This window comes from Gambusia affinis, linkage group LG03 (assembly GCF_019740435.1).
Source record: "Gambusia affinis linkage group LG03, SWU_Gaff_1.0, whole genome shotgun sequence".
In the NCBI taxonomy this organism is placed as follows: domain Eukaryota; kingdom Metazoa; phylum Chordata; class Actinopteri; order Cyprinodontiformes; family Poeciliidae; genus Gambusia; species Gambusia affinis.
In genome coordinates this window covers 26,620,630-26,635,800 of record NC_057870.1, presented here as the reverse complement: position 1 = coordinate 26,635,800, position 15,171 = coordinate 26,620,630, and the positions used below count along the sequence as shown (strand labels likewise).

The following is a 15,171-nucleotide window of genomic DNA, read 5'->3' as shown; positions in this document are numbered from 1 at the left end:
TGTCGTCTCATCACTCACTGCGGTTACATGTCTGCATCCTCCTGACCTCTGACCCCCTCAGAGATTGCTCTTCACTCCATAATGGTGTCACTCCTGATCCTGTGATATTGTTGTCCTCAGACAACCTAGCTCTGTCCTGCAGACATGAGAGCTTCTGCCTTAATCAGAAGTGACAGCAGAAGAGTTGGCCTTCACAGCTTTCCCGTCTGGATTTGCAACTCATCACCGCGGGGTAATAACTCCTGTCAGACGCCACTGAAGCCCCTCACTTCATTTACCTGAAGAAGACTTCACTGACTCTCTTAAGAACAGTTCAGATAGGAGTTTAGAAAATTGATATACCATCAATAAATCCATCTGGGTGCTGCATGTGCAGGAAGACAATGAAAATACATGAGTCCAATCCTGAAATTGTTAAATGAATCCACCCCTGGCTGCAGCTAGGGGTGTCCAAAGTGTGGCCCGGGAGCCATTTGTGGTCCCTACACTGCAAAAACACAATATCTTACCAAGTATTTTTGTCTAGTTTCCAAATCAAATATCCTACTACACTTGGAATAAGACAAAACTAACTTATGAGAACTGTTTAGTATGATACAAGGGCTGTTCAATAATCCCTTAAAATTCACAATAAATAACCAGTTTCACTAGTAGATTATTTAATTCATAACAAAGCATTTTTCCCATTTTAAAAGTGAAATAATCTGCTAGTGGAAATATCACTTTTTCATCAGTATTAATGAATTATTTACTTAAAACCAGCTTCTATATCTGGTTGAGAAGTTACTTGAAAGTTAGTTTTGTCTTATTAATGAATTTTTTGACCTGCCAGTAGCTTAAAAAAACATGTACACTAGTGATTTACAGTTTTTCCATCTAACTGAGAAAAAAACACGGTAGCGCCAGTTGAGGCTCCGCCCATCTTCATTTTCAGTCTGCTGACTTTACAGTTTGCGCCACAGCAGCCCAGATGTTATTGATGCGTCTGTCTGCAATCTGGCAGCGCAGGCGACGGAGGTCAATCCCATTACACCTGGCGTGTTCTGTGTCAACATGTTTCAGTCTGAGCTGAGGGCGGAGGAGGATGAGGAGCGGCGGAGGAAGAGGACAGGCATGATTGCGCTGAGCTGAGATGAGAAAGCCTTGCTCTCCTTTGATCAGACTCGCTCCGAGTTCGTCACTTTGACCGGCGTCCAGAGGAACATCAGCCCGTTACATTCACCATTACCATCACAATCTTCTTTCCAGCTGCACTGCAAAAACATAAAGTCTTACCAAGTAATTTTGGTCTAGTGCAAATATCTTAGTACACTAGAAATAATACAGAATTATCTTACAAATTAGTTTTCCACAAGGTATAGGAGTTTGTTTTTAGTAACTAATTCCATAATATTGATTAAATTATGACAGTGTGTCAGGGACGTTGTATATAGAAAAAAATTAGTAAATTTCCACCAAAAATTCAGATTCATTTTAGAAAATTTCTAGATAATCCAGGAAATTTCTGAGCTCCAAAGGTTGAAGGTTTGTGAGAAAAAAGGCAGAAAGTTTGAGTTTAATTTCAAAAGGTTTGTAGAAAAAACAATGACATTTCTGAGTTTCAGAAATTTAAAATTTGCATGAGGGAATTCAGAAATTTCCAAGATTTCCTTCTTAAAAATGTATGAGTTTAAAATATTTGCAAAAACTTGTAATTTTCAAGATTATTTTCTGACATTTTCTAGAAATATTGTTGAAATTTCTGAGTTTCAAAAATCAAAAATGACCTAGAAAAAAAAATCTGAAATTATTAGATCAATCTCCGAATTTTTCTGGAAAAAACAAAATTTGACAAAATTTGTTTAAAGTGTAAAGTATCAACATGTCTCTATGAAGCTAAATTGACCTCAGCTTATTTCTTTCTTTTAAATTTAATACGTTTTCATTTGATTTTTATGGAAAATGACATCAAAAAGTAGTGACTGAGCAAAAATGTTTCATTTTTTAAAAGTATGTTTTTTACACTAAGTTTTATTCTTTGTGGAAATTTTTCTTCATATATTGCAAAAATAGTATGAAAAAGTGCTAAAGCTACCATAAAAAAATAATCTTTTCATTTTTAAACATTGCTCAGTTACATGTTTGCTGAAGAACCAGAGTGGAGGGTCTGGATGAAACCTTGTATTTATTTCTGTTAATTAGCTGCTTAGAGTATGACACCATTTTGAGACATTGCATTTTTGTTTTTCTTACCTGCAGCACCAAAATCTTTACATTTTTAATGTTACTATACATTTTTGAGACGCAGATCTTTGTAAAAACACACTGACCTCAGTATCGATTTAAACTGAATGACCATGATGTTAAAATCGGGCTTTGCAAGTGAAGCTGCGGTTCTTCTAGCCCATCAGATCTTGGAAATTAACCAGAAGATCCACAGTTTTGTTTTTTCAGACATTCAAAAGGAAGTAGAGAAACTAATGAGCCAAAACATTCAAACCTTATTACCCAGAGATCTTTGCTGTGACACGTCTCACTCCCACTGGCTGCTGTGCTGCTCAGTCAAACAGAAAAACCATTGTTGACATGTTACTTCTTGCTTCTTATTTCATTGTAGCTGGTTAAAAACAACTCCTCTGAGAAAAATGTAAGACAAGGATTTGCTATGAAACAGTTTTTAATTAGTAAGTTATGCTTCATGCAGAGCAGAATTATTTTTTTTTTGTTTGGGAGTCTAGATGTTTTGTAGGATTACACCAGTTACATCTGACAACTCAGTTCAGTGAACCCAGTTTTATATCTTCATACTGCTTGTGATGAGAAAACTTGATAAAAATATTAACATATTGATTAAAAAAAGGTTGCATTTTTGCATTGATAGATGAACGGATTGTGTTATATTAGCATGAAAAACTGGCACAAACTTGCTTGATCAAGCTTCAGGGAGGAAGATTGGCAGCCCAAGGCATTGCTTTAGGATCTGACAGCAAAAGAGCCAAAAGTAGTTTGAGAGAAATTTAATAGAAAATAATAACAATTTTATTATTTTTATTGTTTTATCATTTGATTTTTTTATGAACTGTTATTCCTGTAAGGTTGGGGTATAAAATTCATTTTCATTTCAGGCCACATGAAGATCATAAATGTCCTCACAGGACCGGCTGAGGCAAAATGAATTAATAAAATTACCTTAAACTATGAAAATCTCATAGTTTTATCTGGATTAGATGAGTATGGCTTGAAATTAAGTAACATTTAGCATTCAAATTGATGTAATTTGGCTCTATTCAAATGACAACTGATTTGATTTTTCTTTTAATTAGTTTATTTGGTAGGGACAGACATACAGCGACATAGACAAACTGAAAGTAAACAGCAGTCCCATGTTTACGTCAGAGTGCAATAGCAAAAGCTAATTCGCAGCACTTGTCCCTTTTTTAACTGAGAAAAATAAAATTTAAGCACAACATGGAAAAGATGTCTGGTTTTAAGTGAAATAATCTACCAATGAGACAAGAATTATTGACAAAAAATAAATTACTATAGCTTGCTCAAAAGTTACTTGTAAGTTAGATGTTTGCACAAGAAAAAAACTTGTAAGATTTTGTATTTTTGCTGTGCTGGCCATGAGTTTGACACAGTGGTGGTGGTGATGGTGGTAGTAGTAATAATGATGTATTTTTATTATTATTGTTTTTTTTATGGATAACTGAGTCTGGTGTGCTTATATACCAAAATGGTGAATCAATGGTATTGTGTCGCCCCCTTCAGGCGAAATAGTTTCATGTCTAATCGCTCTATAAAATAAATAAATAAATAAATAAATAAATAAATAAATAAATAAATAAATAAATAAATAAATAAATAAATAAATAAATAAATAAATAAAAATATTTTCCTAATAGAATAACAAATATTTGTAAAGTGTTACATCCTCTTTAAGAAGTTTCACTTTTCTGGCCACATAATTGAAAAAACAGATTACAATATACCATACAATTAAATTACTCAACCTGAGAAACCCAGATAAAAAAATTAATATTCTTTAATTTAAAATAAAAATTTTAAAAAACGGGAGAACTAAAACAGCAAAATTAACAATTTCCCCAGCAGAGTGACTCCTCTTGTTGAATGAACGATCTCCGAAGGGAACCGGAAACATCTGCTCCTCTACTTCCTGCTTCCCCGGTCCGCCCACAGTCACCTGTTCTTCGGGTGTTTGCAAACATCTGCCCGTCCTCCGTGGTCCCGCAGCTCCGTCCAGGATGGGGGAGAACGACGACAGCGACATTATCGAGCACCACGTCGAGGAGGAGATGGAGAAGAAAGCCAGGATCCGCGGCCTGTCCTCCCCGCTGCTGGACAAACTCAGTCCGTCCGAGAGAGAGGGCCACAGCAGCACCCAGTCCTCCCACAGACTGCTGGCCTACAGCGATGCCCTCATCTCTATCATTGCCACAGTCATGGTGAGAAATTCCGCAACGGATTCACCTTAATTCACAGTGTCCAAAAGTGCGGCCCGAGGGCTACTCTGAAGGATTGTGTCCTGACCTCAATGCAAGCATAGCTGGTTGATGCAGATGGACGCTTTTTCATTCTGTCGTGCAACATTTTTTACAGATAACATATTCTTAGAAAAGGAAGAGGTAGAAAAAAATACCTCTTCTTTTTAACGATGTTTTTGCAGTCATCTTAGCTTTGGAGAAACTGAAACCACAAGCATCGAGCTACTTTTACTCAAACACAATGAAAGAAAAATAATCAACTCTTATTTACAGATATTGCCGGTTGCCCACACCAAAGTGGAAGATAATGAGGTAAACTTTATTATTATCTTGATTGATCTTTATTATACATTTAAATCATGTTTGTTACACGTTTCTGTGTGAAAAGTTCTCTATAAATAATATTGATTGATTGGTTCGTGCAGGAGTTGAGGGAGAGCGTTCAGCTGCTGCTATCGACGAAGATCGCCGTTTACCTGATGACCTTCCTGATCGTGACGGTTGCCTGGGCCGCTCATATCAGGTACTTACTTTCTCTGCTCAGATTTCTTTTTATCACTTTGATTTTTTTCCAGGTTTCCTTATTTGGGCTTTGATTTTTGCAGGTTATTCCAGGTCATTGCTCACATTGACGATTGCCTCGCTCTGCTTAACCTTGTGAGTACAGCCTCAGGTTTGTTGACATCTTTATTTTTTTGTTTTTCTACCGGACTTTCTCTAAGTTGTACACTTCCCTTTTTTGTTCTGCTTTGTGTTCTAACTCAGGCCTGCATGATGCTGATAACCTTCCTGCCGTACACTGTGAGTACCAGACTGATTCTGAATGTGTTTACATTTGAATAAATAGATTAATTTTTCTTCTGCTTTGCAGTTTTCCTTAATGGCAACCTTCCCTGAGAACATCCTCGGGATTTTACTCTTCTGTGGTTGTGTGATGGTGATTGGGGTGATTCAGGTGAGGAAGCTGAAGCGTTTTTTTCGTCCTTTACGTCAGTTATCGGCCCGGTCCCAATTCTCACAATGTTAGTCTTGGAAATATGGCAATATTCACAAAAAATAAAAAGTTTTCAAATGTAAAGTATTGAAATAGTTTTGGTTTCATTCTACTGGACATGTGTGGATACGATGAATTTTGTTCTGTTTTCAACACATTTCAACATCCAAATATCTCCAGCATTGACTTTGAAAGGAGGAGCATCTTACCTGTACATATAAAATTGATTTATTTTGTTGTAGTTGTACTTTTAGCAGCATAAATGCTGAAACTGTGACCGATCCTGCCATTTTGGATGCCGAAGTTCTCGAATTTTTGCATGATTGTAACCTGCACACTCAAACCTTTATGTTCACGTTGACTGAGTCCACACTTCAGAGGGGCGTAGGATGCAGTGTGAGTTTTGGTACCGGGTCATTTGCACCGTGTGTTCACTGACTCTTGACACACTGACCTGATTTCTGTGTCTTCCAGTCGGTGATTGTGCTGTACGCCTTCAGCCGGCCCTTCCTGCTGAACGAACAGATCCAGATCTCAGAGAACCTGACCTACTATAAACATCACATCCTCAAGGTCATCATGAGGGTTCCCATCATGTGCTTCTTCGCCAGCATCTTCTCCTTCATCTTCTTCCAGCTGGTCAGCACCAAAACTGTCCCACTTAAACTGTTTAGTTTTCACATAAACAAAGATGGTGGTTAGTTGATAAGTTTGACTTTTGAAGTCTTTATTTCGAGTTCTATAGTCATAATATCAAGAATAATTCCGAGTTTTAAAGTCAATTTCGAGAAGAAGTCATAATTTTAAGGTTAAAAATAACAATTTTGACAATAAAAGTTATTTTTATGGATAAAACTCCATTTTGAGATTAAAGTCAACTTCAAGAATAAAGTCATGATTGAGTTTTTGTCATAATTATGACAATAAAACAAATAATTTTGAGAGTGAAAGTCATAATTTTGAGTTTTAAATATTTTCTTTCAACAGCATAATTATGAAATACAAAATAACCACTCTAAGAAAATTTGCTTCATTCTCAAAATGACTCTGAAAGCCAAAATTAGAACTTTCTACCTGATAATCCCGATTTTTAATTTCACAGTTATGACTTTGAAAGTTACAGCTTTGTTTTTCAAAATTCTGACTTTTAAACTCATAATTATTCCTGAGTGGCTTTTAATTTCTTTATTCATGGCAGGAATGGGTTTCCGTAGCCTCCAGCGTTTCACCACTTTTCAGTAAATTGTTGAGGTTGTTATAATTTATGCTGTGTTTAAAAACTCTGTCCTGATGTCTTCCAGTCTTACGTTCTCCTAGCCATCATCATCTTCCTGCCTTACATCTCCCAGAGCCTGAAATGGTGCCGCAGCAAAGCAATCGGTAGGAAAATCGACCCACCGGCGCTTTGATGGCGCCTCCTTCCTCCCCCTTATGAGTCTCTTCTGCTTCAGGTCAGGTGGAGGAAACGCCGGACTCCATGTTGTTTTACACATACCTCCCCAACGAGCCGCTCAGCAAGGAGCGAGTCGAGGCTTTCAGCGACGGCGTTTACGCCATCGTAGCAACGCTTCTCATCCTAGACATTTGGTATGTTTTACATATTTGTTGAAATGGTCACTATTTTGTCAAGTGTATGAGACAAATAATCTGTAAAAAAAAAAAGAATAAAAATGACAATTGAGCTCTCCTGGCTCTTCAGAGTCTGGGCTCTGAACTCTCACATCCACTGCAGAAACTCAAAATCGACAAAGTAATTTTTGGTCTAGTTTCTTACTATTGTCTCATTTCAAGTGCTCTAACTTGCAAGTAACTTTTTAGCAAGAAATAGTCAATAATTTCTAAAAATTTGTGAAAATACAAGTTTTCACTTACATGGGAAAAATGTTCTAAGTGAAACAATCTGCCAGTGAAACTGGTTGGCTTTTTAAATATCAACATAAAGGAATTATCAACTTAAAACAAGCTCTTATATCTTGCTGAAAAGTTATTTGTAAGTTAGTTTTGTCTCAAATGTACTTAGATATTTGCACTAAAAAAATTACTTTAAGATTTTGTGATTTTGCAATGAGGAGGTGTGTCTTAGTGCTGTCGATCATTCCCATGTATCCAATACAATTCAGTTTATTTATGTAGAGAAAATTCATTACAAATGTCTCTTTTCCATTGAATGCTTTCCAATTAATCCTAGTTGTCAAACAGTACAATACAGTATGTACAATTAAATATTCAAAGTAGATTAAAAACTTTTTATCTAAGGAAACCCCAGAGCTAGCGGAGAATGTTGTGAATGCTAAGGCTAGTTAGCATAGCCACCGTTGATGAGGGATAAGCAGTTTTTCTGTAATGGTAAGCCGTTATGTGCTAACCTCATGAACACCATGAAACATGAGGTTGATTGACAGCACTAAGACCCACCTCCTGGCTCTGATTTGTTGTTTCTGGTTAATTTCTTAAGACAGTGGAGGAAATCAATAAAAAAAAATTTCACAATTATTTTTCTTACAAATATATATATGTGTGTGTGTATATATATATATATATATATAGATATATAGATATATAGATAGATAGATAGATAGATAGATAGATAGATAGATAGATAGATAGATAGATAGATAGATAGATAGAAGTCACCTCATCTTTACTAAGGAATTTGTGACTTTAATGGTGTTCTGTTTAGTAGTACAACAAAGTAACATGTATTGGGCTCCATGGTTTCAGTGAGGACAACGTTCCGGACCCGGCGGTGGTGCAGAAGCAGTTTGGCGGCAGCCTGGTTGCCGCCCTGCAGGCCTACGGCCCGGAGTACCTCGCCTACTTCGGCTCCTTCGCCACCGTCGGCCTCCTCTGGTTCGTCCACCATTCCCTCTTCCTCCACGTCACCAAGGCGACGCGCTTCATGGGCCTGCTGAACACCTTCTCTCTGGCTTTTGTTGGCGGTTTGCCGTTAGCCTACCAGCTAACGCACGAGTTCCCGCGCAACTCCCAGAACGAAATCGAAGCCATTCAGATCAGCTGTGTGATCGTTTTCTTCGCCGGGATATTCCAGCTCTCAATCTGGGTGGTGGCGCTCTACAGCGAACAGGAAACCTTGCACCCTTACGTCTGGTACGGCGGACGGGAGCACGTGTTCATGCTAGCTAAGCTAGCTTTGTATCCCTGTGTCGCCTTGGGGACATTTTTCCTGTCCTGCATCTTAAGTAAATTTAGCACCTCCATCTTCCACCTGATGGAGATCACGGTGCCTTTCGCCTTTCTTGTGCTGAGGCTCTTGGTACGCATCGGGCTGGCACTGCTTCGCTTCATTTTCTGTCCCAACCGGTCCGATCTGACGACCGTTGTGGACGATGAAGCGGACGAAACGCGAGTACCGTTTAATGCTGTAGTTACCTAGAAGTTTCCCGATTGGGTCTGTGGAGTATTGCTGCTAAAAGGTTTGGCCACTGAAAGAAACCCCTGGTGGGTTTATATCCAGAACAAAGTGGATAGAACCGTCTTCCTTTTCTATTAGTTGTTTGTTCATATCTGGAGCACAAGTGGGATTAAACCCTGAAGGCGAAATCTGGATCGTAGATGTAAAGGAAGCTCTGATAGAAACTGCTCTGATGCAGTTATCTAAGGTTCGTTCATTCATTCATTCATTTTTCTTTTCAGTTTCCACCTGTGTGATTAGCAGCCGTTTTAACCAGAGGTGGGTAGTGTACTCAAAAATTGTACTCAACTAAGTAGCATTACTGTAACATATTTGTACTGAAGTAAAAGTAAAAAATATCCATCCAAGAAATTACTCAAGTAACAGTAAAAAGTACAGCATAGGAGAAGTATTCCTAAAAGTACTCAAGTACATGTAGCCAGGTAAATGTAACCAGTTACTACCCATCTCTGGTTTTGGTTTTGTATAAAACATCCAGGCATCCAAATGGGATTCTCTTAGCATGTTTATATTTTTGTGTTTTATCTCAATCAGGATCTGAAGGTTTGATTGGGAATCTGTTTTCTGAGCTAAATTATTTTCTTACAGGATTAGTTCAGATAATTTGTGGTGAGAGAAACCTACCTTTCCTTGGTATTTGGCAGAATTGTATTTTCTTCTGTATAATTTGAGTTTCCTTTAATCAGAACTGCAGAAACTGAGTCAAGACAGGCTTTTTTTATTATTATTATTTTGCGCAGCACAGACTGTTTCCTTACTGATCCATTTTGTTTTTGCGTATGCTCAGTGAAGCTGGTTACCTTTCTGGTTAATGTTTTTTCTTTGTTTTGCTCCAGAGTAACACACTGAATTTGGTCGTAGCAGCCGCAGATCTGACATTTTTCAGATTATAGATTTTTTTCAAGGCCTGAAACAAATGGAGGAATGTCCTTAGGAAATTAGCGGCACTTTGATCAGGAAGTTGGAAGGTTAATCTTGGTTACGTCAACAGCAACGGAGGCGTCGGAGTCTGTAGTGGCGAAAGAGGATGAACCAAAGAGAAACTTTGGAAATATCTGGTTCATAAATGTTCTCATTTGGAGTCATGAGACATTTGGTTTTGATATTTTTGCCCCCATTGTTGGGAGCTATTAGCTCCTGAGGGCCAAAATCTTTAAGTCGGAAGGACTTTTGGGCCACAAAATGTATGTTTTGTGACTTTTTTTAAAGTTTTCCACTTAGTAATTTAGATTTAAATCGTAGAAACGTAAAAACAGTTTTACACAATATTATAAGACAGGCACACAGTTGATTATTTTCTTTATTTGTGTTTGCAGAAATGTCATTATAAATGGACAATTTGTTTTTTGTACCTTTTTTTTCTTTAATAAGATTTTAGTTATCTGTAAAACATGTTTCTCTACAAGTGTCCATTTCCATCAACCTCCTATGGTTGCAATGAGGTCAGGGGCCACAAAAAATCCTTCAGAGGGCCACAAAAGGCCCCCACGCCACACCTTGGACACCTGTAGGTCAAATCTATTGTTATTTTGGTTTAAATGAAGATGTCAAGATTTAAAGAAGATACTAACTGCTCATAAACTTTCCACAGAACCAGACTGAAAGCTTAATGCACTTTAAAACCCGTACTGAGAAAGTAGAGCCATAAAACTCATCACTGCACTGTTTTATATTGATTTCATACAATTCAATTCAACAACTTATAAATCACTTCAAATGAACAATTAATCAAAAACTAAACATCAAATGTTTCAGAGACAGAAACCGTGAAACATACGGAGAGTTTTTACTGTGTTGCATCAACACTGGAACCGGAAACGGTTCCTTCCTTCTTCCTGTAGTTCACTTTGTTTTTTTTATTTTCTTCTATTTATTATTTTTCAAATCAATGATGGTTGTGGATTTGACATCAAAACAACTTAAAGAGGGATCCTGTGCATTTGTCCAGCAGGGGTCACTGCTATTATAAATAAATAATGCTTAAATACTGATATTGTCATAAAAAACGTTTTAATACAGACTCAAAGTGGATTTAAAACCAACGTGCACTTTAATTAAAACCTATAAAATTATGTTCATCTTTTTTTCTTTGTATTTTGACTTTATCTTGTATTTCTTTTGTTTTTGCACTCTTTTCCATTCAGAACCAGATCCTGTTGAGAAGGGACCTTTTTTTTTTATTTCAGTGAAGGACTGAAAAGCCATTAAATGTTTGGTTGCAAAACGACGTCAACTTCCTGAATATGAATGTTTGTGGCACATGATGCAGATCAATAAAAATGAACTGTCAAGCTTTGTTTTTGTGATTTGTCATCTTTAAGGTCACAATAAAATAGACATTTGCTTTAAAGAAACAAATTTATTCATTTGGTTACAGTAAACTGCTTCATGTCATCTCTAAAACAACATCAGTGTTCACTTTACACGTTTGTATTGCTCGGTTCCTTCAGTAGATGAAGATTTGATCCAAAAGGCTGAATGCTGTCATTTCGGCAACCAATCGACCAAAACACACAAATTAAACCAGCAGCATAAAGTTCAGAACCTAAACGTTTGGGTCGCAATAGCTTTGTGCTTTCTGGTCTTTACATTTATGTCTGCATGGCCGTTAGATCCATAAATTACGTTAAAAAAAAATAAAATAAAAAATGAAACCTTGAGAGAGTGGCTGGAATAAAATCATTTTTTAAACTTGATTTTGTCTCCTGGCTGTTAGAATCTGTTGCTGTCAATTTATTTTATTTTTCTTTTTGACAATTTGGCCTCTGAATTTTCACATACACTGCAAAAAAACTTAAAATCTTGGCAAGTAATTTTGGTCTAGTTTCTAGTACAAATGTCTAATTACACTTGGAATGAGACAAAACCAACTTGTAAGCAACTTTTTAATAAGATAAAAGAGCTTGTTTGGAGTCAATAATTCCTTAATATTGATGAAAAAGTTCTAGTATTTTACTTACAACATGGGAAAAAGGCATATTTAGAAGTAAAATATTCTGTAAATTGAACTACTTTCTTCATCAATATTAAGGAATTATTGACTGAAAACAAGCTCTTATATCTTGCTAAACAGTTTTAAGTAAACTTAAAAATGTTAAGCTGCTTAAAGTGAAGGACTGTAATGTTTTCTGTATGTTTCCACCAGCAAAATAGGAAAAATATGTTGTATTTTGCCAAATAAAAAGGAAATCCACTGTTACATTCAGAATCACATTTTTACTATTAAAAAAACTAAATATTTTTATACATTCTTACCAAACTTCTGCACTAAAATAAAAATAAAATCCTGACCTATCCCTTTAAGTATCCCAGAGGCTCTCTACAGATTCTGTAAAAATGAGCTTAAAACTGTGTAAAAATGTAAATAATAGTGTTGCAGATTTTGCTTCAGTGTCTTGAAAAAGCAGCAGTTACAGAACATTTACATCTGGTCCCGTTAATCTCAGAGGAAAACACTCAGAACCGCTTAAACCAATAAATTAGAACCGTCAAGAACAAAAACTGACATGTGAATTAGCTCTCTGCTTTGGGTTGTTGTTTTAGAGAGGGATCCGACTCACTGGCGCCCCCCGGAGGTCCCCGGACGGAAGTGAGCTGTGATCAACCTTTGGTAAACATTTCTCTCTGGTTTGGATGCGAGAGCGTGGCAACATGCTTTGTAACGCATCGTTTGACTCGACCAGAATGGTAGACATGGAAACAGCATTTTTAATAAAACCTTCTAGTGTTTACAGATTAATATTGATGCATTTACTGTACAGAGAAAACAAACCGTACCGATGCTTCACACCATCTTACATTCATAATTTACTCTTATAAACATTGATTTGATGTAACCCTACCTTCTCAAATCAATTTGATTTAACCGTCCCGCAGCACAACCCGCCTCCACCTTACAGTGCAACCACAAAGGAAGCGCTAGGCTTTCATTAAAGGAACATTTCATGTTTAAAGATGGATCAGAAGATAAATTCCTGTAAAGCTCACACAAAAGCATGTTTTGGTGAAAAAAAAAAGAGTAAACTGTAAAATCATAAAATAAGATTCCGTTTTAAGAGATATTTTAGCTTAATTTAGATTTTAGAATGAAACTAAAGCTTAAAATCTCTGAATATGAAATTCCTAAACTTTAGAAATCTGAACGTGACTACATTTTCAGTAAGAGCTCAAGTGAAAATAAAAGCTATCCTGTGATTTTCTTCTAATAAAGTAATTTCACTGCTGGGATGAATAAAGTACTTCTATTCTATAATATGGGGGAAAATAAAGTAATTTTAGCTTGTTTGAGCTAAACAAGCTACCGTTAAACAACAACGTTTAAACTGAAACTAATTATTTAGTTTAGAAATTTAATTTTTGTCTTTTTCTTCAGGGTTGAAATGTTTCAGATTTATTAAACCTTCTACATATCATTCAGCGGCAACAGACGGAAGTACCGCTCAGAAACGACAACACATGCTGAACTCTATCATTTTTTTAATCCAAGAGGGAGAAATGTCTCTACTTCCCATTAAAAATGTGCCAACGGCAGAATAAAAGACTAAAATTTTATTTTTGAGAAAAATAATTAGAGCAGGGACAACCGCTGTCAGCTTCCACAGTTTCCATATTGATCAGCTGGGGGCCAAAAACGGTGAATTCCTGAGAACTGAGCCGAGTGCTGCCACCTGCTGGTGAGGTTTTAAACTGCACATATTTCTCAACACGTTTTCTCAAAATCACTTTGTTAAACTGAGAAAACAGATAATTTAATCAAATCTAATTATTTCAATTTCAAATAAAATATTCATATTAAAAAAGTAAAAAAATAAAATAAAAATGGAATTGTTCCACCACATTTTTGCTAGTAACAGTTCATACATGCATGGGTTTTGCTTTACTTTTATTTTTTTCCTCATAATACTCCTTTAAAAAATTTTTTACCTGATGAGCCGCAAATATTTCATGTTGCACTTTCACAAAGGAATCATTAAACAATAGAATAAATAATTTTATATGAATTTAACATATAATGACAAAGTTTTACATCAAATCATTTCAAGTACCCGATTCATTTTTAAGTATATGCAAATATTATTTATTTTAACCAAGTAAACCTTTAACATATTTGCTCTACTATACATTTTTAATACAACTAGTACATAAATTTAAATGCCCAGCAGAAACGGAATAAACAATATTTTTTTTAAAATTGAAATTATTCAAATTACTAGTTTGATTTATAAATATTTAACTTTTTATTTTTATTAAACCTGTTTGTTTTTTTTCGTCTGTATGTAACGGTGGTTTATAAATAAAGAGTTCAGTCTATAAAAGTCACAGTAATATTGCAATTACAGCATCAGTTCAGCCTCCTTACTGTTCATTAACAAATTTATAATGCAGTATTACAGTTTTAATGCTTAAAACAATATTTTACCATAAAATAAAAAGTGATTTATCAGTGAATTTGGGAGAAAATGTAAACTTTATCAATGTGTGAGCTTTACAGGTGTTGCTAGGAAGCTTTTAAAACTTTATTTTAAAACAGTTAATCTATTTTGTGTCTGTTCAGATAAGCTACTCTGGTTTAGACTAAAGCTTGCAACGCTGATCTCCTAATCCCACTGCAACTCCTAATCTTTTTAATCCTTTTCTTGAAGTAAAGCTTTACAAACATCAAATAACATCGGCTGAAATCTACATGGCTGCCTGTTAAAGATAAACTTTGCTCATGCTAAAGGAAATTATCTCTTTAGTTGCATATCATTTCTCACAGCTTAAAATGTTCTTTTTCTTATCCCACAGCAAATCTCTAAGTAAATATATATATTAGGTATTTGTTCAGCTAAATATTTACGTATATTTCTGTACAATATATTTCTTCAAGTGTCAGGTGTGCAGATGATGATCTATGATGCATGCCTGCAGTCGATCTGTTTCCACCAACGTTTGGTCAGAAACCTAAAAGCTACCAGTGGAAGGAGATGGCGGCGCATGCACCGCTGCTGCATGCATGCATGCTACACGTGTGGATGTGCAGAGCGGAAACGGTGAACCAGTCTGTTCTGCTGGTGGAAGCGTCTCTTAACAGTTCACATCAGAAAAATCAGTGCAAAGTTTGCCGTTCTCAAACAATCCAAACAATTCCTCGTCCTCCTTCGCCGAGAGAAGGCGGTCAAAAGCAAACTGGCGACGGCGACTTCCGGGTTTGGTTTGGTAAAAAATGTTTTCCTCCCCCTCCGGAGTCGCCTCAAATCTAGAAGGCTGATGATGGGTCT

At 36.2% G+C, this 15,171-nt stretch overlaps 2 protein-coding genes across 2 annotated transcripts in view; one reads left to right on the top strand and one right to left on the bottom strand.

Annotated features, from left to right (window-relative positions):
• The first annotated feature begins 4,136 nt into the window (after nt 1-4,136).
• On the top strand, nt 4,137-12,934 carry tmem175 (transmembrane protein 175). The gene is made up of 10 exons (XM_044111515.1): nt 4,137-4,445; nt 4,758-4,796; nt 4,910-5,007; nt 5,090-5,141; nt 5,250-5,285; nt 5,356-5,439; nt 5,953-6,117; nt 6,780-6,858; nt 6,930-7,065; nt 8,200-12,934. Exons 1-10 carry the CDS (start codon nt 4,245-4,247, stop codon nt 8,870-8,872), a joined length of 1,563 nt encoding a protein of 520 aa, XP_043967450.1. The 5' UTR covers nt 4,137-4,244; the 3' UTR covers nt 8,873-12,934.
• cds1 (CDP-diacylglycerol synthase (phosphatidate cytidylyltransferase) 1) overlaps nt 11,256-15,171 on the bottom strand; it is a 25,271-nt gene continuing 21,355 nt past the window's right edge. The window contains exon 14 of the mRNA XM_044111516.1: nt 11,256-15,169. The gene's annotated coding sequence lies outside the window, so the exon portion shown is untranslated. The remainder of the gene's footprint in view (nt 15,170-15,171) is intronic.

What these genes read in the sequence shown, in the direction of transcription:
- tmem175 (XM_044111515.1), top strand. Translation starts at nt 4,245, where the DNA reads ATGGGGGAGAACGACGACAGCGACATTATCGAGCACCACGTCGAGGAG. An exon ending in GTGCCGCAGCAAAGCAATCG is followed by an intron (nt 6,859 to 6,929) that starts GTAGGAAAATCG and finishes CTTCTGCTTCAG; the next exon opens with GTCAGGTGGAGGAAACGCCG. An exon ending in CTTCTCATCCTAGACATTTG is followed by an intron (nt 7,066 to 8,199) that starts GTATGTTTTACA and finishes CCATGGTTTCAG; the next exon opens with TGAGGACAACGTTCCGGACC.